The following is a 24,410-nucleotide window of genomic DNA, read 5'->3' on the forward strand; positions in this document are numbered from 1 at the left end:
GGTGTCCCCAAGGGACTCCAGTGGAGGGGGACAAAATTGCCCCTCTGAGGAGGATCAGCAGTCAGAGAAAACACTAGGAGGAAGCATCGTCCCATTACTCTCCTGCATCTTCCACCAGTGCAAATACTTTCACCTCAGTGGGTTTGCATTCAGCTGTAGAATCAGGGTCAAGCTGGTGAGAGCACAGCACTCATGCCCAAGCAGCTGGCTGAGGACTGTGGGTGGCTAGGCCCATGCTGAGCCCTAGGCTGATGATGAGCATCTGGTGTTGGCATCACAGGGCATGCTAGAGTTGCAGGGGTAAGACCACATCTGATGGAGCTGCCAGAGACAATGCGCAGCCATGAGTGGACGATGGAACATTTCATCCATGCCACGAGTACTGCCATGTCTCAGGCATGTGAGCACATGGCTTCCTCCATCCAGATGTTGGCGATCCTCATGGAGGGGCCGATCTCACAGGTAAATGCATACCATCGCCTTGGCCATGAGCTCAATGGAGCAGTGGTTCCAGCTTCTCATTATCGCTGGTGAGCAGGGAGTTTCAAGTGAGCCTTGAAAGGGAGGACAGGCTGACCGCAGTTGGAGGCCCCCTCAGGATGCTCTGAGTGTAGACAACAGCTCCTCAGCCCCTCCGCCAGTGAGCCCAGCTCCAGTAGCCATGGTGCCTGAGGAGAGTCCTGCACCTGTGCCGGGGCCCTCCAGGCCTCTGGCACCCAGAGGATGCCCGCCAAAGTCACTGAAGTCATCACAGGCCAAGAGGCAACCTGTCTCCAGCTCAGCTGCTGTGGCAGAGATCACACTACATAGCAGCACTCGTAAACATGTTAAGAAATCCAACTAGCCACTTTTGGGGACTCACGGGTGTAGAACATATGCAATTTATTGATTAATTAGAAGTTATTATGTTACAATCATTAATGATCATTGTCTGAAAGCCTTTTCCCATTATGCTTTAATTGTGAGTTGCTGACTTCCCCCTTTCCCCTTAGTGCTACGCCAATGTGACCACAGCCCTCATTAACATATGTTCTCCCATGGGCACAAACGCACATTGCAACTGGTCGACAGTCAAGGAACACAAATGGAAAGGAGGTGACAGACTACATGCACTAAGGTGAGTCTTAATTGGAGTCTCTTTGAGTGGTCATCAGGGTGGCTGGAAACGGATGATTATGAGGTTGTTTTTTGCCTCCTTGGCACATCGCTCAATCTGCTTGACCTCTGGTACAAGGTCTTTACCATCCAGTGCTGCTTGCTCCTCTCCCTCCTATGCATCCTCCTTGTCAGTGGAGGGGTGTTGCACAGACATCTCATCTTCATGTAAGGACTCCCCACCTCTGCAAGGCTAAATTGAGCAGAGCACAGCAAACCACCATGATACACGAGACCCTCGCTGGGGTATATTGCAGAGGTTCACAAGATCAATCGAGGCAGCAGAATCTCATCTTCAGTTACTCGACGGCCTGCTCAATGGTCGCTCGTGTGGATCTGTGGCAATTGTTGGACATCTCCTCCTCTGCTGCAGTGCATGGGTTCCTCACAGGCATGAGTAGCCATATCTTCAATGGGAAGCCCTTGTTCCCGAGAATCCATTCCTGAAGGCAAGCAGGGAGCCTGAAAAGCTGTGGCATCTGGGACTGTTGAAGTATGTAGGTGTCTTGGTTGCTTTCCAGGAAGCGGGCACACACCTGCTTTCAGTGGTCACAGACCAGTTGAACAGCGATTGAATGGAAGCCCTTCCTGTTGATGAAGTCCATTTGGCTAGTCCATTGGAACTCTGATGGCCACATGTGTGCAATCTATCACTGCTTGCACACAAGGAAATCCAGCGATTGCCCTGAACCCAATGGCCCTCTCAGCCTGACTGTCAGGGTTAGTCTGGTCATGCATATAGTCATCGGCCCTCTTGAGTCGGGCGCTGGTCACTTCCTTAATATAGTAGTGGGCCGCTGCCTGGGAGACCCCATACATGTCCCCGGTGGATCACTGTAAAGACCCAGATATGTAAAGGTTGAGTGCCACAGTGATCTTCAGGGTCACTGGCATAGGGTGACCATCAAATCCCATAGGTCGCAACTCGTCCTGCAGCAGGCCACATAAGTCAGTGACGACCGCCCTGGACATCTGCAGTCTTCGTTGACAATGGCGCTCAGACATTTGGAGGTAGCTGATTCGAGTCTGGTACACTCTCCGGCGCAGGTGGGCCCTTCTTGGCATTGCCAGCTGCTGTTATTCTCATTGTGAAACTTCACCGACAGGCACAGCAGTCTGTTGGCCCTCCCTCTGTTGGAGGTGCTGTATTACGCCACAGCAGACCAAAAAGACAAGGTGTATGAGACCCATGCCAGGTGACATGTGGGCCTGCAGTGCACTGTTGATGCAGAAAGACCCTGCCTTGGCAATTGATCTTTCGACAAATCTCTCAGTGGAGTCCCTGATTACACTAAAAGGCCAACCTTGCAGATAGCCAACCCTCTCTTCCAGCTGTATGAGTGAGCAAACGTATCACACAGCAGTTTTGTAACCCATTTCAGGCCGCTCTAACCCGTGCAAAACCCTTGGAGAGCCCCTGAGACCCCGAGACCCCTTGCAGAGCACAGAGCAACACAGTATGACAGCGGCCTGCTAACCGCCCTCTTCATGATTGCAGCAATGCCTCGGTCTATCTCCCCGTCGAGGCACTGAAACCTCTTGCCTCGGTGCCGTTAGGTTTAATGACCATGAAATCGTAGGTACATGAGTGTTGCCCACCATCCACTTAATCAAGAGCCAACCATTATATCCCAAATAATGAGATGTAAATGCATTATAACCAACCTCTCAGCAATTTAAAATAGCTTCCTGTCACGATGGGGGTGGCATTGCCGCCTTGGTGCTTTCCCGCCGCTGACAAGATCTGGAACCGACGTCACGACGCCACATTTCCGGGCAGATGGTTCTGACACAATTCTCCGTCCCCTCATGCCACCATACCTGCATTAAACGGCCACATTAAATTCCGCCTCAAGAGTCTTCGGGGATTGAACAAACTTTTATAATTGTGAGTTAGGCTCATTAATTGCAAAAATATAAAGAATTGAAACAAAAGTTGCATTCCTTACAAATTAGATACATATGGACAAAACATTGGTATTTTTCTGTTGGAATTTGATTCTATTTTCTTATTCCAATATAGAAAATTTCTGAATAAAACATAAAAAGGCATTTTAGCTGCAACAGAACCTATCATTATAGTGAGATTTGCATTTTAAAATATGTTTCACATATATATGTGGTTATCTGAGAATTTTTCATAGCCGTTTGATTTTCTGCCTACGCTGCTCAAGTTCAATCCAATGTGAGCAGCTTGTGATGTTTCACTGAAATTATACGTCTCCTTGCACGCCAACAGTTTCCATGCGCTTTTCAGAAGAATGCCTTGATCTACCGAAGAATCGTGCTCCAATGAAACTCTGCTTAACGCCAGTAACCTTTTGAGAATTTTGATTGCAGTTTTGCCCCACATCAGCATACAGTGGAAGAATTTCACTCTCCCTTTTAACCATTATCAATTGAATACCAGCAGATTGATTATAAAATGCTTATCTTTGTTTGCGATCCTTCCATAACTTCACCACACCACACCTTTGCAAGCCTCACATCCTCACACACATCCTCACACACATCCTTCACTCTGCCACTACCAGATTGATCCTTGTGTCCCATCCCCTCTATTCCACTACTTGTCGCCCTTCTTTCAGCCATTATCTCCCTGATTTTAACTAGGGTGGGCAAGACAAGCAAAGGGCTCACCAACGTGAGGCCTGAACAATTTTAGCTCTGAGCTTGGTACGGTAACCCACCACCCAGTTTGACGCTAAGCCGTGCAGGCCAGGAAGATCCCTGGTTTGAATCCTGGCCTGTGCTGTGTTAGCTGTGTTAGTTGCACTTGGGCACTCCATTTTTTTTCAGGGCTGGGAGTTAGCCAATGCAAGAGGTCAGGTGAGATACTGTCAAAGTTGACTCACATGTGTCAAACTATCAATTGGGCAAGGGAACATGGAAAGATGAAGCAACCTACATGAACCATACTCCAGCATGGAGGCCACACCTTCAGCAGGGCACAGAAGACAAACGGGATTTAAATCATTTGCACTGTTTTTGCAATCTTAAAAAAAAACAGTGCAAGAACTGTCTGATTCTCTTGGGAATATACATTTAGAATTCTACTTCCCACTAACCTTCGCAATCCAGCATCCCCAAAACATTACTAATCTGAATTTGAATATGGGGCCGAGCTTTGTATTTCCTGAGTGATTCAGCTTTTAAAGAATAATGTTCAGACAAATACAAACCTCTAATGTTTGGCTTTAGCCATCCCAACTCAAAGCCAAAACCTCCCCAAAGATTTGTCCCTAATAACTATACCAGCCAGCATGGACACTGGGAATGCAATTAGCCTCATTGGTCATGAATGTCTGACATATCATGAATTCAGTGATGTAATTAGTGTTGTTAAGTAAATAGAAATTAAAAATCGCAGAATCATTTTTTGTTGATGTCTAGCACACTGACTCCTTCTAACTGAACAAGGTACTTGTTAATTCTCTATCCCAGATTATACATCTTACTGTGTTTAAAACTCCAACTATATAATTATCTTCAATGTGAACTGTATGACTGCTAGAATTCGTACAATCAACCAAAATGCAACATAATTTGAAACTGTATGCATTTCATAAAGGAGACTATTTGCAGTTCTAATTATATTGACATTATGAAGTTTCAGTCTGAGTTCCTGGTAATTGAAATAATATTGTGTGGCTATCTGGTTAATCCCATAACAGTAATGAACTCTACTTCATAATTCCAGGGCTTTTCACCCATCCTGTTGGTGCTAATTCTTGCTTTAGTATTGCTTCACAGGCATAGATAACCATTTATACACAGCCTTTCGTATCTTCAGGACGACTCAAAACACTTTACAGCCAATTAAATACTTTTTTCGTTGTAGCACAGTTGTAATATAAACACAGCAACCAACTTGCACACAGCAAGATCACACAAACAGCAAATGAGCAGATTTTTCTTTTCAATAATGTTGGTTGAGGGATAAATATTGGCCAAGCATCAGGAAAATGCCCCTCTTCTTCCTCAAATAGTGCAATGGGATCTTTAACGCCCAGCTGAGCAGGCAGATGGAGCCTCGTTTTAACGTCTCATCTGCAAGACAGCACGTCCGACAGTCAGTCTGGATTTTGTGGCGAAATCGCTGCAGTGGGGCTTGAACCTACAAACCTCTGACTCAGAGGTGACAGTTCTATCAGGCACAGCTGGCAAGTGCCTTGCTCAAGTGACCCTTCTTTGCTTGTCAGTGAGTACCGGAGGACTCTGACACCATGGCAGCTGTCACCATCAAGACCAAACCTCTCCTCTCCAGAGGTCATTACCACTGCACCTCCCAGCAAAGGTTGCTGGATACTGATCAAACATTGCTGATTTTCCATTCCTGACCTAGAGGCACTGAGATCAATTGTAGCACCCTAACTGCTGCCTCAACTCAACAGTGAATTAGGCAAAAAAAAAACCTGGGACCATCTGATCTTTATGATTTAATAACATACTGCAGGATGTGTATAACACACTGGCCCATTGGGGAGGCCTACTTTTGTTCCAGAATATATTAAAATACACCGAGGAATGAAAGGACCCAGGACTGAAGTGATGCATATCGTCCCTTACAGACTGATATTTAACTCTCAAAGCTTCTCCAGAGCACATTGCCAGTTCCTGACCTCCTCACAATGCTTCCACATATATTTTTAACATCCCTGTACATCCATTGATGTCGAAGAGCTAGCAGGCCTCTGAAGAAGCATCCTCTTGTGGAAAGGAGCCATGTGGTGGGCTGGGAACAATTAGCAATGACATTCTGTTAGGATGAGAGGGGTAGGTGGGTGGAATCTTATTCTTTAACTAACTCAGCCTTGCCAATGGCTATGCCTAAACATCACTCAAGAAGAAAAGAGAGCCAAACACTCCTCTTTCTTTCCGCCCTTTTTGCTTTCATTTCTTCTAATATAACATCAAATGATTCCGAATGCTGTGGCACCAATTGCATGGAAATGAGCACCAGGCTTTGCAAAGCATAATAGCCTGGAAATACAAGGAAGAATTCACAGTGTACATCTCGCACACATGCTGATCTTATTTATGGACATGCATCCAAACCAACACACTAACGGACTACAAGTTCTTTGTTGAAAGATGCAGCTTGTTGCCAAAGGTTAAAGATTTAATTATTTTATTTTTTTATTGTTGGATTATATATGTGTGTAGGAACAAAAAAAAAGTTAGCAGCAGATGGATCGGTTAAATAGTGATGTGGTTAACTGCAAAGGAAATTCAAAACTTTGTTCACAGAATACTTGCAGTGAGCCAGCTGCTCTACAACCAGTCGCGCTCCAACCTAACAATTAGGAGTCCCAATCATTTGCATTGTCCGATTGAAAAATAGGCAACGTAAGCCAGTAATAAGCAGACGACGCAGACAATAATTTGCCATTTACCAACGGAGAATAAATTCATTGACTTGCCTTTCAAATCCATGGACTGCAATTAGAATATAAAGGCACTAATGTATTTATTTTTATAAATAACTGCTTGGAATAGGACGTTGTGGAAAGTGCTGCAACAGTTACTGGTGATATCCTGTCCAAGGTGAGTCTCTAAACTCTCTGTAACTTGCAGAATCCCTTTACTTAACTAAGTACTTTTTGATATCAAGGTGTTCTATTCTGAAACCACTTTTACTTTAGTTAGGACATCAATCAATGTGATAATTGAGGGCTCCCTGTTTAAAGATTCTGAAATTCGATTTTTTTTTTTGCAATTGCCTTTCCTTCTTTCCGGGAAGTGCTGCCTCCACCAATGTCGGGTCAGCCACTCTCCGTTATGTTGCCTCAGTGCCCACTCTTCAAGTGGGAGCCTAGGCGATAAGTTTTGGCAGACGTTTCAGCTGTGGAGGGGCATCAGAGATGAGCTGATCTCCTCACCTGGGGCAAATTTTGGAAAGAATAAGGTGGGGGGAATGTCAGCTGGGATTCTCACTTCAATTTTTTAAAAGTTTAAGTTTAAATAGTATTCAGAGTGGGAGGTATTTCATATTTCAGCAACATAAAATAAATAATCGGTGCCTTTTTTAAGGTTGAGGGCAAAAACGTATCAGAAAGGCATGTAAGTAACTGCCAAACATATTGCCCCTAAATTGAAAGGGTGCATCTCATTCTGAATACAGTTAAAACAAAGTCATGATGACATTTTATACCTTTCTCTCTGTGTGAGGAAAATCTTTTTTTTTATATCTCTAACAAAGAAATATGAGAATCCCAACATTTCAAACTATTTGTTTCTTTCAACAACACAAAAAACGAAAGCTGTAGTGAAATTTTAATGATGGATTAAAGCAGCTCCACTGCCTTTAAAGCAACACAGGCTCTGTTGTACAGAATCATATCGTTCTATTTGCATAATAAGCAAAAAGGGACTGTGAGTCAGTTTTGCAAACTCTAGCCTCTGCTATTTCCTGACTGAGCCAAGGGGAGGGCAGGTGGGGCGGGAAGGGTATGCTACAATAAGAAAAAAAAGGCGACATCACATGGGACACATGATCAACGACAGCCAATTAGGTTGAATTATCAAAGGGGAACAGTTAAATTTGTAATTTAGGTTGTGTGAAACTCTTTGGGCCTCATAAACAACCACAGAACCACAAGTTGGGTGCAGACCAGTCACACAACAGTGGGTCCGGGATATTGGTCAGCAAACAGCAACTCATTCTGATTTAAACCACAGAGTGCCAAGCATTTCGTACAGTGGTAAGCATCATCTAACCACAACCAATCCACTATTTTTATATTTCAGACCTCAAAAAAGTACCTTATCGTGTTGTTTGCAGCACTGCAGAAGCTGTGTGATAAGGTAAAAGGAAATTACCAAAGATGAACGGTGCAGTGGAGAGTACGACTCTTAAACTCTGTTGGTTTTCCTTTGAAAAGGTGGGAGACCTGTGCAACCAGTTAGGACGGCTTCACCGGACACCATGGCTTCGAACAGCATATTTGAGTCATTTCCTTCATATCAACAGTGCTTCATGAGAGGTAAGTGCCACTGTTTAAAATGATTCGCTCTAGTGCATGTTGAGAAATAGTCCTCCGACACTAAATGCAAGAAAGATGCTGTTATTTTGTGGTTGCATGATGAGTACTTACTGAGTTCATAGCTGATGCAGAAAAAGTTTATTTTTAAGTATTTCATTTTAGTTGTCAATTATCTCCAGTTTAATAAATGCTTTGCTGAAGAAACAAATTCACCACAGAAAACTGAAAATCATCCGTCTTGAGCAACTTTTCACACAATATGATGTGAGGCTTGTCTGATGGTTTCTGTGAGGAGAATTTGCACTCTTCAGGGCTGACTGAAGAAACACTGGAGTCTTTGGTTAAATCGTTTTGAAAACATTGAGTTAGTCACCCACGACAGTGAGGAAACAGAAGGACGAGATACACGTTTAGAAGCTTATGTCACTTTGAGTCACTAACAGTTGTCAGAATCAGGCTGCTTTTCTTAAAAAAAAAATTCATTAAGTAAAACAGACCGATAAATGCATGAGTAACACCCTAAAGCAAACATAGATATCTCTCTTTCTAAACTGTGGCATGTCACTGCTTTCAATACAACTTGCACCTAAAGGGAGAAATTTGTACCATCGACTCATGGTGGTTGGATGATTTATGCATTCCTGCAGCATCATTCAGCTCCGTTGAATGGCCACAGTCCCAGTGCAAACTTGCTAACAGCTCCCTTGGCTCACTGAACAACTGCTTCCTCAGTGCTGTTAACAGCCAGAGGAAACAATATTCACCAAATAACAAGAAGGACCTTCCTGGATTCAGTTTGCTTTTTTTTCATGTTTTGTTTCCAGCCGTAGCTACAGGAAAACTTATTGAGGAAATTTTTGCAAGTTAGATAAGGTAATAAAGAGCGATGTATAAATAATCCTGCTTCACTCCTGCAGAACGCAGGCAGCTGAGGCACGGACTGCTGAACAGTGCAGGAGTTACGTGCATTAGTTAAGGCGCCATATTTAGCCCAACAGACTGGGTCTAAAGAAAAACAAAAGAAAGCATGAAGCATGGAGACCACCATTGATTGGTCTGACCAATTGACAGCGAAACCAAAAAAAAAGGAGCAATTACCATATGCAACGCGCATTGGCATTTAATAGAACTTGAATAGACATTGACAGTAGACCTATTTTGAATATGCATATAATAAAGCCAAAAGGTTGAGAAGGAAATTGGCATATTTAATCTACATGTACATGTACCTGTGATAACTTTGTTTTTTTTTGGTCTGACCTCCCTGTTTTCCTTGTCTGTGCATTGAACCCTGGTCAGCTTCGAGATACAAGGCAGAAACAGAATACCTCCTAGACGCATGCAAGTTAGATAAATAATCATGTCTGTAGGCAAATTGTTTCTGTTGCACTTTTCTCCCAGTTGTTTGCACAGACCAGTCGTTACAAATATCCGAGGCGCCACTCTCTCCATTTTTTGCAAAAAACATTACACAAATTTATTGCCCTTGCTCTGCTAACAAACCCCAAATTGTCAGCTGTGGGGAAATAACAAGTGGTTCTTGTCCCATATATTTCACTTTATCAGTCCTTGCAGTTCTCTCAGAAGGAAAGCCATAATTCTTGTAGCACGATAGCGTGTAAAAAATGAGAAGGGGGAGAAAAAAGCAATTGTTCTATTCTAAGAAAACACTGGAAGAAAGCTGACGCATGAATTGAGTGTGGTACACCACAAAGGATATGGGTCTTTTCTATCATACCGCACCAGGCTCTCCCTTACGCTCTCCGACAAGGAAACTACTGAAGTCGCACCTTCCAATGAAACATTGCGCCCCAAGAGGACGGATGTTTTCAGTTTACAGTGAGTTTAAGCATTAATCCTGGTCAGTTAATGTAAGCGCAGCCTAATTGTTCTGGTAATATATCACTCAATGGTACATTGTGTTCCAGCGGGCCTTCCCCTGTGTGCTGGCAACCTTTCCATTTTGTATTCACAAATTCACAGTCTAGCTACCAACGGTTGGTACAGGGAGCGTGAAAGAAAAGAAAGACTTGCATTTATATAGTGTCTTTCATGACCTCGGGACATCCTAAAGTGCTTCATAGCAAATGAAGCACCTTTGAAATGTAATCCCGGTTGTATTGTCGGAAATACAGCAGCCAATTTGTGCACAGCAAGCCCACACAAATAGCAATGTGCTAATGACCAGATAATCTGTTTCAGTGATGTTGGTTGAAGGAAACATATTGGCCAGGGAACCAAGGGGAACTCCCCTGTTCTTTTTCGAAATAATGCCATGGGATCTTTTACCTCCACCTGAGAAGGCAGGCGGGCGTCAGTTCAATGTTTCATTTGAAGGACAATTCATGCCTTACACCCAGGCTTCAATTTCCCTGATGCCCTAATTCAAAAATTCACTGATAGTTCTAAAAAGGCAGATTTATCAGCCATTTATATCAACACAAGTCATTGTTCCAATCAAATTCCCCCATCCTGGACTTCATTAAATATTGCTGGCACTGCATCCATTATATTTCATGACAGGACCAGACAATGTGCAAGCACCTTTGAAGGTATTTTGCAAATACCTAATGAATAGAGAGGCATTTCAGAATGTGAATCACTACGGTCTGTAGCATGAGCAAAGGCAGAGAGTGATAGGCTGAGGGAAGCTTGAAAACTGCCTGGTCTAACATTAAATATACTCACTGACTACCAAAAGACTGCATAACTCTACAGTAAAAACTCCACTTGAAATTGGTTAATATAGTCATCTTGCTCTCATTTGGTGAATAAATACAAGTATTTCTCAAAAGGACTGGGAACAGAAAAAGTATTAAATTGCAAACAATCCTTACACTGGAAATTGAAAATAGAAATTTTGGAATAAAATTTTCCATGTTCTGTCCATATTTCTTATCACTAGCAAACTTTCCATTGTCGTCTGTGTAATATTTAATCAAGAAACATTAAATGTGTTAATATAATAAACAGTTATCCTCTAAGAAATATGTCTTGTGTACACATATCGAGCCAACTGTGTAATAAAGGACCCTTAAGTTCACAGAATGTTCAACAGAATCTTTTTAATATCATGAAGAATTTGCATTTATGTAGTGCCTTTTGCAACCTCAGGGTATTCCAAAGTGCTTTACAGTCAATTAAGTACTTTCTGAAGTGTAATCACCGTTAGAAACTCTGCAGCCAATTTATGCACAACGAGGTCCCAGAAATGGTAACGAGTTAATTCATCAGATCATCTGGTTTACGTGTTGGTTGAGGGATAAACAATGGCCAGGGCACAGGAGCAAAACTCCCTTACAAATACAACACCTATAACCTATTTTGAGTGTAACTTCTGTCTATCTGTGAGATGTGTTCATTTCTTTCTAAATGATTTAAGTGAAAAATTTATATCATGGCACTGAAAAATGATAACTCTTGTGTAGAGCTTACAACATAAATATTGGTTGATAAGTGGTAAGCATTTGGCTAGTTTACATATAAACCTATATTGATATTTAATTGAGTGAATGTGTTCATTTAGACAGATTCTATCCCCTAAGTTATTATAAATACTGCTCAAACTAACCTTTGCTTCTGTAAATATTAACCCACACCCTCCTGAGTAAACAAGCTGCCTCATTTCTTAGTGTCGGATGGGGTAAAGCGGTAGTTCTGTGCATTGACATGCAGCACAATCACCAATGGTTCAAGATCCATGATGTTGCATATACGACGAGGGACGCAAAACCATTTCTCAACATATGATTAGTTCTTATGAACAATAATATTTTCAAAAATAACCAAGAGTCTATTTTTGTGGCTTGGAATCTTAGAGAATGTCGTATGCAGTAAAGGGCTGCTTCAAATTGTTTTATTGTGAAACCAGACCTACTGTAAAATATCATATTTGAATGTCCTGGTAATCAGTAGTGTTGGCATTATCCTTTTGCAGAACTTTTACAGAACAGAATCTCACTGGCACAGTATTCTGAAGCCTATAGGTGCAATCTTTATGGAGTCACCTCCTTTAGCTCCATGTGGCCACCCCATCCTTAAACAGGATCACTTACTTATATTCAGCCCACATGACATTTGACCCTACTGTAATGGGCATGCACATGGGGCAGACACCAATGTGATGGCATTATGCATTTCTGATATCACTCTGTGGAAGTTTTCAACTTAAGAAGGCTGTGCACAAGGACTGTGGTTGCACACTCCAGATGTTGATACAAAATGGTTTATATTAGTTTTCTAATTACAAGTTGAATATAAAAGCGAGGATTCTTAACCAAATAGGAGGACAGTCAGGATCTGTTCTGCATTTAAGAAATTATGTGTAATTTGTTAACCCTCTCCCACCATATGGTTTTCCAATAGTTATATCCTAATCCCCAGAAGTGCAAACTCAAATTATTGTCAACATATGGAGTCTGATAGCCCAGGGGGAGTTCAAGTCAAAAGAACTTTTTTTAAAGAGTTCTATGTAAGCTGGGGTGAGTCGTGTCTGAAGCAGGTAGCTATCACTCCGACTTGTGCCTTTGTTCTTCTGTAGCCACTGTCCATGCAGTGTGTTCCAGGTGCAGCTGTGGCTCAGTGGGTAGCACCTTCACCTCTGTGTCAAAGAGCTGTGGGTTTGAGTCCCATTCCAGAAACTTTAGTAGAAAACCTGGGCCCCAGTGCAGTACTGAGGGAGTGCTGCACTGTTCCACCGTCAGAGGCGCTGTTATGTGGATGTGACATTAAGCCCTGTCTGCCCTTTTATGTAGGCACAAGAGGTTCCACAGTACTAACTCAAAGAGGAGCAAAGGATTCTCCCTGGTGTCCTGGCCAATATTTATCTCTCATCCAGTATCACTAAAAACAGATTATCTGGTCATTGTTACTTTGCTGTTTGTGGAATCTAGCTGTGTGCATATTGGCTACTGCATTTCCTACATTCCAAAAGCGACTACATTTTTATTTTAAAAAGTGCTTAATTGGTTGTAAATTGTTTCGGGACATCTTGAGATTGTGAGCTGTGCTATATAAATGAAAGTCTTTCTTTATGTGTTTCCAAAGCTACTACAGCTCCCTGCACTGTTGGGTCCCTCTAGTGTGTTCCTGTAGCATCCACTCAGTGCCTTGCTTCTCAAATGCAAGTTTTCTGCTGATTTTCTCCTACCATCTGCAGTCCTTTTGCCAAAACGTGACAGGAGTCGAGAAAAGATCTTGACTGAGGAAACAAAAGTGCAAACAAAAAGAAATGCAAGATAAAGAAAGAATAAGAAAAAACAGATAAAAAAAACGATGACAAGGGAAATTTAAAATTGTGGCTTTAATTGTTTACAAACTATCCCATTGGAAGCTGAATGAGATGATATAATGACCACTCTCAGCTGTCAGGAGTGGGAGAGGGTGAATCAGAGTATCATAATGCACTGTGCTGAACCATCACTTCGATTTTGAAGTACGTGCCTGATTGGGTTCAAACCTCAAGTAAGCATTTAAGTACAGGTTTTAATGTTGATGTGCAATTTTCTCTCTCTCTCTCACAACCAGCATCAAATACCAAGGCCCCAAAAATTAATCTCAAGAACCCACCAGCCCCAAGATGCTGGGAAATCTGGAATTAAGCTGCTCAGGTATAGGGAGCAATCCACCCCCCCTTTCCAGTAACTTACCAATTCAGCCCCAAGCAGCCTCCTTTGTGAGAGACCCATATTCAACAATAAACCAACAGTGAATCTTTGGGAATCCAGGACACTTCCCTGGCCTAGACTCTCCCCAAGAGGGTCCCTATTTCCAGTGGGTATCAGCCAGTACACCTCTCCTCACCAGACATTCTGGCCGCCACTTGAATGCTAGGCCTCTGACAGATCAGGGCTTATGAGGAGAATCTTATAGAGACATATAATACAATAAGTGGAATAGCTAGGATAATCCTGAGCACTATTTCTCATTGCACTATAGTTGTATAAAGGGGGATTAGGTACAAACTGGTAAAAGGCAAGTTCAGGACTGATATTGGGAAGCACTTCTGCAGAGAGGGTGAATACAGCTATAATTGGTTTCTGGGTAGGCAACAGCTCATAACAGGATACTGTGATGGGAGATGATAGGTTTCTGTAGAAGGAGGAACTAGATGGGCTAAATGGTCTTTATCATTACCTTTGCTTAGATGGTTGCTTAAGGCATGGCATGTGGGATTCCTGCTTTTCTGTAATCTCCCTGAGAGTTATGAGATAGTATTTCAACTTATAAATCAGATCCATGGTACCTTCAATGATGCTATTACTTGGGAGTTGCAGTAAGAATAGGGCAGTCTCCATTTTTACAGCTGTACCAAATACAACAAGACAACTGAACTCAGTTCTTCCCTTCTCCCCATATACTCGACCATATGGAATCTTGCAGTCTTATTAGGCAAGCTGATAAGAATACTAAAACTCTAACTGCTCCCGAGAGGTGACTCATATGGTCATTACAATATGCTGACTGGGTGCAGGACATAGAAAGAAAGATTTGCATTTATACAGGATTTTATCAGTATCAGGAACATCTCAAAATAGTAATGTGACTGTTGTTAGGCAAATACAGCAGTCATTTCAGGCACATCAGAAACCCACAACCTGTCATGAGCTGAATTAACCAGTTAACCTGCTTTGATGATGTTAGTGAAAATAGGATTCTTGGCCAAAACACTTGAAGAACTCTCAGTTCTTCTTCAACAGATAGCTGGGAATCTTTAATGTTCACCCGAATTACCAGAATAGGCAGACAGGATCTCAGTTAATGCCTTATCTGGAAGACAGCACCTCTAATAATATAGCACTTTTGTAGTATTGCAGTAGAATATTAGCCTAGAAAATCTGATCAAGGAACAGGGTTTGAGTCCACAATCTTCTGAGTCAGGTGTGAGAGTGCTACCAACTGAACCATGATAATATGGCCAATTATCCTGTATTACGTACTATTGCATAATAGCGACAGCATAGAAACAGGCCATTTTGCCCAAATGGGCAATGCTAGTGATAAACTTCTCATGAGCCTTCTCCCATTCTTCTTCATCAAACCTGATTGCCATATCCTTCTATTTCTTCGCCCTCATGTGTTCATCTGGCTTTTTCATTAAATGCAACTCAGAATGAACATTATAGGATACTTTAGGCTGGAATAAGGTACTGATACAAACAGCTCTGCTTGCCATGCCTTATTGGTCCTCCTCTTGCTGCAAAAAGCTGAGAACGGGGATTCCTACAGGGGAACCCACACTCAAAAGAGCTAGGAGGCTTACAAAACGAGTCACCAACAGCCTGCTGAAAAAAAAATCCCACCAAAAAGAAATCCCTTCCCCTTCACAAATGCACCTTTTCCCCTTTGAATGCATTGGTACTTAAATAATAGGCTTTGGATCTGTGGACACTCAGATTACATGACTGCGATGAGCAACAAGTGTAATCATGCCATAAATTATGCCATATTATGTTGATGCCTAAGTGTCTTGTCTTGATCATTTCAATCTCATTATTAAGCTCCTGCCTCATTCAGACAGGGACTTCCACCACCCACTCCAAACGCTGGATTGTAACCTCTCCCCTGCAGTAAGTTTGAAGGTGGGGAGAGCATTTAATCGGGCAGGATGGTAGCGGATGGGGGCCCTGCCACCTTCCCGCCTCCACCTCAATTAAGTCCATGGTGGGAAGGCCCGTGGATGGCCTTCCCGCCCCCACCGCCAATTGAGGCCCCTAAGTGGGCAATTAATGCCAAATTAAGGGCCTCTTCTCGCCGCCACTGGTATTAGCCCAGCGGCTGAGTAAAAAAGCTGCTGGCCTCTGATTGGCCTACAGCTCTCAGCAGGCGGAACTTCTGTCACCAGAGTCTTTAATCCTGGGGAAAGTCTGCTGTTGCCCAATTACGTGCCTGATTGGCACGTAATGCGGCAGGCCATCCCGAAAAGAGGCAACACAGGGCTCTCACTGGCTCTTCAGCCAGTGGCCGAGACCCCCATCACCTAAATAAAATACCACCCCAAGACTTGAGAGACAACAGTTGACAAAATAGACAAGAGTCCTTTCACGGCTTTTCAACATTTTTATGCTCCATCATATCCTTTTGCATCCATTTCCTAGCCTAGCAGGAGACTACAATTGGCCCAGTCAGTCCCAAGTCTGTTACTGTTCACCTCGCTTTCCTCCTTTAAGACACTCCTTAAAACCTACCTATTCATCCAAGCTTTTCGTCATCTAACCTAATATCTCCTTTTGTGGCTTGGTGCCATACTTTGATTTATAATGCTCCTGTGAAGCACCTTGGAACATTTTATTACATTAAAGGTGCTATATAAATGTAAGTTGTTGTTGTTAATATCTATCGATCTCATAAAACTTCACCCTGAGCTTTTTCAACACCATTCCTGGTACCCATTTTTTCTTCTTATGTTTGGTGATTTACCCTTGAGCAAATTAAATTTCATCTGCCATTTTTCACTGATTGATATACTTTGTCCAACTCCCTGAGTTGCCTCCTCAGATTCAACTAGCCCTCCAAGGTGTGAATTTGAAAGGTTTACATTAAGCTTTGGAAGCCAAACCAATAATGTTGCTGCTGGTGCTGCTGAATGCAACCCACAGGGTGGATAGGTCAGATTGCACAGTATAACATAAACTACAGTGCCCATAATGGGCGGCCGATCCACAATGCCAGTTTTACACCCAGGTGGCAAGTTAAAAATCTATTTGGTACTGTCATGCTAGGCCCCCACCTGCCAAGAATGAGGCACATTAATTTTGTCATGAACATTGATTTAAACTGTTACTGGAGTGAAGAAGGGACTTGTTAAACAGATCAGTTGTGGCTGGAAAATACATTTGCATATTAACAGACAGTGTTTGAAAGGACAAAATAGCCATTCCCTGACACATTCAACCCACAATGGACTTTTGATCGCCACGTTGAAGGTGGGGGAGCTCACATTCCAGGTTGACTGCTAAGATGGCCGAATACACAAATGGACATGGTCAAACCAACTAGTCACATGACTAACCTGTTGGTCAACTGGAGTTTTTGAATTTGTACAAACAGTTTGGGCAGAAAGTCTGGTTGCTCCTGGACTGAGAAGATCTCTCCTGTCTGCTCCCATCTCTTTCTCACAAGCCTTTGAATCCACTGAAGACACATGAACCCCAACAGATAAAAGTTTCCTACAGCAAACAAGGTTTAAGAAGAATAATGGGCCCCAATGGAAAGCAAGATCGACCTACAATCAAGGACTCTACAGTGAGCTCGAAGAACCGTAACAAAAACTCTTCAGATATTGCCTCAAACTTTTCCACTTTGTTTTTCTTCTGCTCTTTTCTGTCTCTATTTGCATGTGTGTATCATGTAGGAGTCAACCGAATTAGAGTTTAAGTTTAATAAATTTCAACTTTCCTCCTTTAAACCTAAGAAAGCCTGTTTGTACTGGTTTCTTTGCCTTATAATTGGAAAGCAGTGAACAAGAATTCACCAAGGGAGAGCTAAAAAATATGGTGTGTTTCAAATAAAACCCTGTTACAGTAAGACCAGGTGAAGGCTGAGAGGGAACCCTAGACACCTTTCTCACCTGGTTGTAACAGGTACTTTGGTGCCAGCCATGGCTCAGTTGGTAGCACTGCTATCTCTGAGCTAGAAGGTCGTGAGTTCAGTCCCACTCAAAAACATGAGCACAAAATCTAAATGAACACTTCAGTGTAGCAAAGGGAAAATGCTGCACTGTTAGAGGTGCCATCTTTTGGATGAAATGGTAAGCCAAAGACTCATCCATTCTCTCAGATAGTTGTTAAAGATCCCATGACACTGTTGGAAGAAAAGCAGGAAAGTTCTCTATGGCCAATACTTATCCTTTAACTTCTTCTTTGGTCTCCTTATCTCGAGAGGCAATGGATAAGCGCCTGGAGGTGGTCAGTGGTTTGTGAAGCAGCGCCTGGAGTGGCTATAAAGGCCAATTCTAGAGTGACAGGCTCTTCCACAGGTGCTGCAGAGAAATTTATTTGTCGGGGCTGTTACACAGTTGGCTCTCCCCTTGCACCTCTGTCTTTTTTCCTGCCAACTACTAAGTCTCTTCGACTCGCCACACTTTAGCCCCGTCTTTATGGCTGCCCGCCAGCTCTGGCGAACGCTGGCAACTGACTCCCACGACTTGTGATCAATGTCACAGGATTTCATGTCGCGTTTGCAGACGTCTTTAAAGCGGAGACATGGACGGCCGGTGGGTCTGATACCAGTGGCGAGCTCGCTGTACAATGTGTCTTTGGGGATCCTGCCATCTTCCATGCGGCTCACATGGCCAAGCCATCTCAAGCGCTGCTGACTCAGTAGTGTGTATAAGCTGGGGATGTTGGCCGCCTCGAGGACTTCTGTGTTGGAGATACGGTCCTGCCACCTGATGCCAAGTATTCTCCGGAGGCAGCGAAGATGGAATGAATTGAGACGTCGCTCTTGGCTGACATACGTTGTCCAGGCCTCGCTGCCATAGAGCAAGGTACTGAGGACACAGGCCTGATACACTCGGACTTTTGTGTTACTAACACCACTAAAACAGATCATCTGGTTATTTGTTTCATTGTTGTTTGTGGGAGCTTGCTGGCTGCCAGGTTTCCCTACATTACAACAGTGACTACACTTCAGAGGTACTCCATTGGCTATGAAGTGCTTTGAGATGTCCTGAGGTCATAAAAGGCAAATACAAGTGTACGTCAATGTAAGTCTTTTACTGCCTTTTGGATGACCCTTCATCAGAATGTATGGCTGGGGGTTTACATCTGACATAAAACCAGAAAACACTGGATAGTCACAGCAGGTTTAGTCAGCCTTTGTTGAGAGAACAGGCAAGTTAACGTTTCCGGTGCTCAGCCTTCTTCTTTCATCTGTTGTCTCCACAGATACCACCTGACCTGTGTGTTTCCAGCATTTTCTGTTTTTACTTGAGATTAAAAAGCATCAAATTCCATAATATACATTGAATTCAATTCAGTGGCTAAATAATTGTCCAGGTTTAGCAGGTGGCCAAATAAGTCCAGAAGTTAACTTCAGCAATATTACTGGACCTGTGCGTGATGCATTAGAATGACATTCCTCTTTCTGCTGTTTTAGTGGTAGCACCAATACATTGAAAATAAATGTTAATGCTTGTGTTAAAGTTAGAGATAGAGGAATGCTATACAAATGCATTAAAGTATTTGGCTACTAATATCACCGGCAGTTACTTCCAAACTCTAACTTAAATTTAACTTCTTGTTAACTAAGCTATCCTAAGTGGCACAATTAGACCCCATTTAAAAAAGCACCAAGGCTACCTCAATCACTCGATTAGAAAGATGATAACTATTTAACACAAAGACCAATTCTTTATGGTTTTTGTAAAATGTACATGTGCTTCTGCTGCCCCTACATGCTTTAATAAACACCTTCCCTTTTAATGCTAATTGACGATGATAGTCTGTGAATAAAAATTCCTTTGTCCTTTGTGAGGATTCAGGTTTCCTGCAGCTTGCTAGCTGAATGGTGTTACATAACAGCTCCTCCTTCTCCATTTCCTGGGTGTGCTTCAATTCCAGCATAGTGTCACATGTGTATCCTGTTTATTGCAGCTGCTCAGATCCAGTGCCAACCACTTTTATTGCAGTTGCAAGTGTCAAAAAACAATTATTCTTTATGATGGCTGTGTGGAGGTGTTATCTTAAAAGAGACAATATTGTTTTTGTTGGCCTTTTCTGATGTAATTATATTTTTTTAAATCCCCACATAAAATATTTATTTAATCAGGGCCAGTTCATCTTAAGCCATTTCCTCTCTCCAGTTACATCCCTTTTCTTTTGAGGGCACTGAGTGGGATAAAGTTCACAGGCAACAGTCCCTTCAGGTCCCTCAAGCAAGTGGCCATTCTCTATGTGTGAGTCTAGACAGTGAGGAAGCTGGGGGTTGTGGGTGGGGTGGGGGGGGGTGTTGGGGGGCGGGAAGCTGGGCACGCCCAATTCCAGCACAAAGTGGACTCCCATTGAGAGACACTCCACTGTAGAGCACTAACACATAGGACACAGTTTCAGCTGTGGCTCAGCTGGTAGCAGTCTTAACTCTGAATCACAGGTTGTGGGTTCATGTTCCACTCTCAGACTTAAGCACAAAAATCTAGGCTCACATTCCAGTGCAGTACTGAGAGAGCACTGCACTGGTGGAGGTGCCGTCTCTCGAGGCCCCATCTGCCCTTGCAGGCGGACGTGCAAGATCCCATGTTGCTATTTCGAAGAAGAGCAGGGGAGTTTGCCCTGGTATTCTGGCCAATATTTATCCCTCAATCAATGTCAAAGAAACAGACTATCTGGTCATTATCACATTGCTGTTTGTGGGAGTTTGCTGTGCACAACTTGACTGCCATGTTTCCTATATTACAACAGTGACTCCACTTCAAAGAGTACTTCATTGGCTGTAAAGCACTTTGAGACGTCTGGTGGTCATGAAAGGCGCTATATAAATGCAAGTTTTTTTTAACTTATCCTTTTAGAAATCTCCTGTCAAATCATTCAAAAAGAAAAGCAAAGTGCCCAGTTGCAGGTGTCACCTTTACAGCTGAGGCTGTCTCACCTGACAGACGCAAAGCATCCTATTCATTGTGAGTCACTGGATCAAGATTAGGAATGGGGATCCTTGCTAATTCTTTCCTTCTGCTTGACTTGGGAACACTAAGGCCAATTGTACACTGAACCAACTGAGAAGTCCTAATTTAGCAGATAAGGGGAATTAAGTGAAAACCTTTGTGTGGCTTAGTTTCAGTCATTTTTGTACATTTATGGAGCTGTTTTTAAAACACAAATGCTACAAGTTATGAAGCATGTGCCCTTTACCCTTTTCTTTCCCTTCTTCACACCCACCCACCCCATCCTCCCCGCACTACAGCACCCCCCACCCCGCCCCCCACCATCTGTAACCTCCTCCAGCTCTATAACCCCCTGACAAGTCTGCATTCCTCCAACTCTGGCCTTTTGCACATCCCTAATTTTCTTTGCCCCACTGTTGGCACCATGCCTTTTGCTGACTAGACCCTGTGCTAAGCTTCTCTGCATTTTTACTTCTCTCTTCTTCTTTAAGATGCCCTTTAAAAGCTTTCTCTTTGGCCAAACTTTTGGTAACCTTTTTTATTCTCTTCTTATGCGGCTTGGTGTCAAATTTTGTCGATAACACAGCAGTGAAGCGTCTTGGGGTATTTTGCAATGTTGAAAGTGCTATATAAATGCAGCTATGTTGTTGAATTTACTGTACAACTGTTTTGAACCTGTTCTCTGCAGTTATGTATTTAAGGGTTATTTCTGTGGCACTTAGACATGATATAATGATTCCATAACATTATTAAATCTTGGCATCCTTCCATCTATGAAAGACGATAGACACGCAGCAAACAATCCATTTAGGTGGGGTGTCTTCTCTTGGTGCACCTTTGCTAATGGATGTGAAAGCCAATCTTTTAGAGGCAGGTTCTGCCACAAGTGAGACTGCCAAGTGATGCTGTGAGTTGTTGATTTTGATGTTGGTGCCTGTTGCCAAGCTGCTGTAGCAACTGGTTGTCATGGTTGTGGACGCCAGTCCACAGGATGTGTCACCATTTCCCTCTTTCGCCAGCTAGTGACTCCCGGGTGCAATAGTCGACATTTGGGGCCTTCATATCACACTTGCAAGCATCTTTGAAGTTGAGCTTTGGGCACCCCACTGGTTGTCTGGCTCCAGCTACCTCACCATATAGAAGGTCCTCAGATATGCGACTGTCTTCCATCCTACGGACATGTCCGATTCTTAAAGTAGCATTGTGAATATGTTGAACATTGTAGTCTGAATGTCTGGCTGTATTAATCGGAGTGTGCAGTAAAAATTACGTTTCACAGAATCACAGAATAATACAGTGCAGAAGAGGCCCTTCGGCCCATTGAGTCTGCACCGATGCATTAAAACACCTGACCTGTCTACCTAAACCCATTTGCCAGCACTTGGCCCATAGCCTTGGATGTTATGACATGCCAAGTGCTCATCCAGGTACTTTTTAAAGGATGTGAGGCAACCTGCCTCTACCACCCTCCCAGGCAGGGCATTCCAGACCGTCACCACCCTCTGGGTAAAAACAGTTCTTCCTCTAATCCCCCTTAAACCTCCCGCCCCTCACCTTAAACTTGTGACCCCTCGTAACTGACCCTTCAACTAAGGGGAACAGCTGCTCTCTATCCACCCTGTCCATGCCCCTCATAATCTTGTACACCTCGATCAGGTCACCCCTCAGTCTTCTCTGCTCCAGTGAAAACAACCCAAGCCTATCCAACCTCTCTCCATAGCTTAAATGTTCCATCCCAGGCAACATCCTGGTGAATCGCCTCTGCACCCCCTCCAATACAATCACATCCTTCCTATAATGTGGCGACCAGAATTGCACACAGTACTCCAGCTGTGGCCTTACCAAAGTTCTGTACAACACCAACATGACCTCCCTGCTTTTGTAATCTATGCCTCGATTGATAAAGCCAAGTGTCCCATATGCCTTTTTCACCACCCTATTAACCTGCCCTTCTGCCTTCAGAGATCTATGGACAAACACGCCAAGATCCCTTTGTTCCTCGGAACTTCCCAGTGTCAGGCCATTCATTGAATACTTCCGTGTCACATTACTTCTTCCAAAGTGTATCACCTCATACTTTTCAGCATTAAATTCCATCTGTCACTTTTCTGCCCATTTGACCATCCCGTCTATATCTTCCTGTAACCCAAGCACGCCACCTCACTGTTAACCACTCAGCCAATCTTTGTGTCATCCGCGAACTTACTGATCCTACCCCCCACATAGCCATCTATGTCATTTATATAAATGACAAACAATAGGGGACCCAGCACAGATCCCTGTGGTACGCCACTGGACACTGGCTTCCAGTCACTAAAACAGCCGTCTGTCATCACTCTCTGTCTGCTACAGCTAAGCCAATTTTGAATCCACCTTATCAAGTTACCCTGTATCCCATGTGCATTTTCTTTCTTGATAAGTCTCCCATGTGGGACCTTGTCAAAGACTTTGCTGAAATCCATGTAAACTACATCAACTGCACTACACTCATCTACACACCTGGTCACATGCTCAAAAAATTCAATCAAATTTGTTAGGCATGACCTCCCTCTGACAAAGCCATGCTGATTATTCCTCATCAAATTTTGCCTCTCCAAGTGGAGATAGATTCTCTCCTTCAGAATTTTATCCAATAGTTTCCCTACCACTGACGTGAGACTCACTGGTCTGTAGTTCCCTGGCTTATCTCTACAACCTTTCTTAAATAGTGGGACCACATTAGCTGTTCTCTAGTCCTCTGGCACCTCCCCTGTGACCAGAGAGGAATTAAAAATTAAGGTCAGAGCCCCTGCAATCTCCACCCTCACCTCCCACAGCATCCTGGGACACAAATCGGCTGGACCTGGAGATTTGTCCACTTTTAAGCCTTCCAAAACCTCCAATACCTTGTCACTCCCTATGACAATTTGCTCAAGAACCTCACAGTCTCTCTCTCTGAGTTCCATATCTACATCCTCATTCTCTTGGATGAAGAAAGATGTGAAGTATTCGTTCAACCCCCTACCAATGTCCTCTGGCTCCACCCACAAATTTCCCCCTTGGTCCCTAATGGGTCCTACTCTTTCCCTGGTTATCCTCTTCCCATTGATATACATAGAATATCTTGGGATTTTCCCTACTTTTACCAGACAGTGCTTTCTCATATCCCCTCTTTGCTCTCCTAATTGCTTTCTTAAGCTCCATCCTACACTTTCTGTACTCCACTAACGTTTCCTGGCACTCAGATAAGGCAGTGGCAGGACATTAAGGTAGGATATTACAATTCTAAAGGGGGATTGGTAGCCCAGAGTAAGGGATGCCTAAATTTTCTTGTGGGCTGGAGGAGCACTGCTGCTCCTCTGGGTTCCACAAGGAAAATAAAAAAAGTAATTTTGAGACTTACATCTTTGGGCCTCTTCTGCCCCTGATTCATCCATCTGCTAGCGTCACCAGGCCCCAAAGCCACAAAGCTCAACGCACTGGCTAAAGTAGCAGTCAAGCCCCAATTATATAATTGGAGTCCAATCTGTCCAATTAAAAGAAAGACCTTGCCGGATTCCAGCAGATTAAGACTGCTGGAAGGGAGTGGCACATTAACAGATAGACTGATGTTAATTGCCCATGTGCCTGGTTTGCACTGGGTAGGCAGGGTAAAGATCAGCCCTACAACACCAGACAGGCTGGTCGCTGCC

At 43.3% G+C, this 24,410-nt stretch overlaps 1 protein-coding gene across 3 annotated transcripts in view; it reads left to right on the top strand.

Annotated features, from left to right (window-relative positions):
• Window positions 1-7,658: 7,658 nt before the first annotated feature.
• The window catches only part of runx1 (RUNX family transcription factor 1), a 237,640-nt gene continuing 220,888 nt past the window's right edge, over window positions 7,659-24,410 (top strand). For 2 of the 3 annotated variants that reach the window (XM_068041112.1, XM_068041114.1), the window contains exons 1-2: window positions 7,659-7,859; window positions 8,040-8,141. In XM_068041112.1, the coding sequence (XP_067897213.1) occupies window positions 8,084-8,141 (58 nt within the window). In that variant the 5' untranslated portion in view covers window positions 7,659-7,859; window positions 8,040-8,083. Of the gene's footprint in view, window positions 7,860-8,039; window positions 8,142-20,539; window positions 20,619-24,410 lie in introns of those variants that run through there. The other variant, XM_068041113.1, reaches the window with a different exon arrangement.

This window comes from Heterodontus francisci, chromosome 10 (assembly GCF_036365525.1).
Source record: "Heterodontus francisci isolate sHetFra1 chromosome 10, sHetFra1.hap1, whole genome shotgun sequence".
NCBI classification, from domain to species: domain Eukaryota; kingdom Metazoa; phylum Chordata; class Chondrichthyes; order Heterodontiformes; family Heterodontidae; genus Heterodontus; species Heterodontus francisci.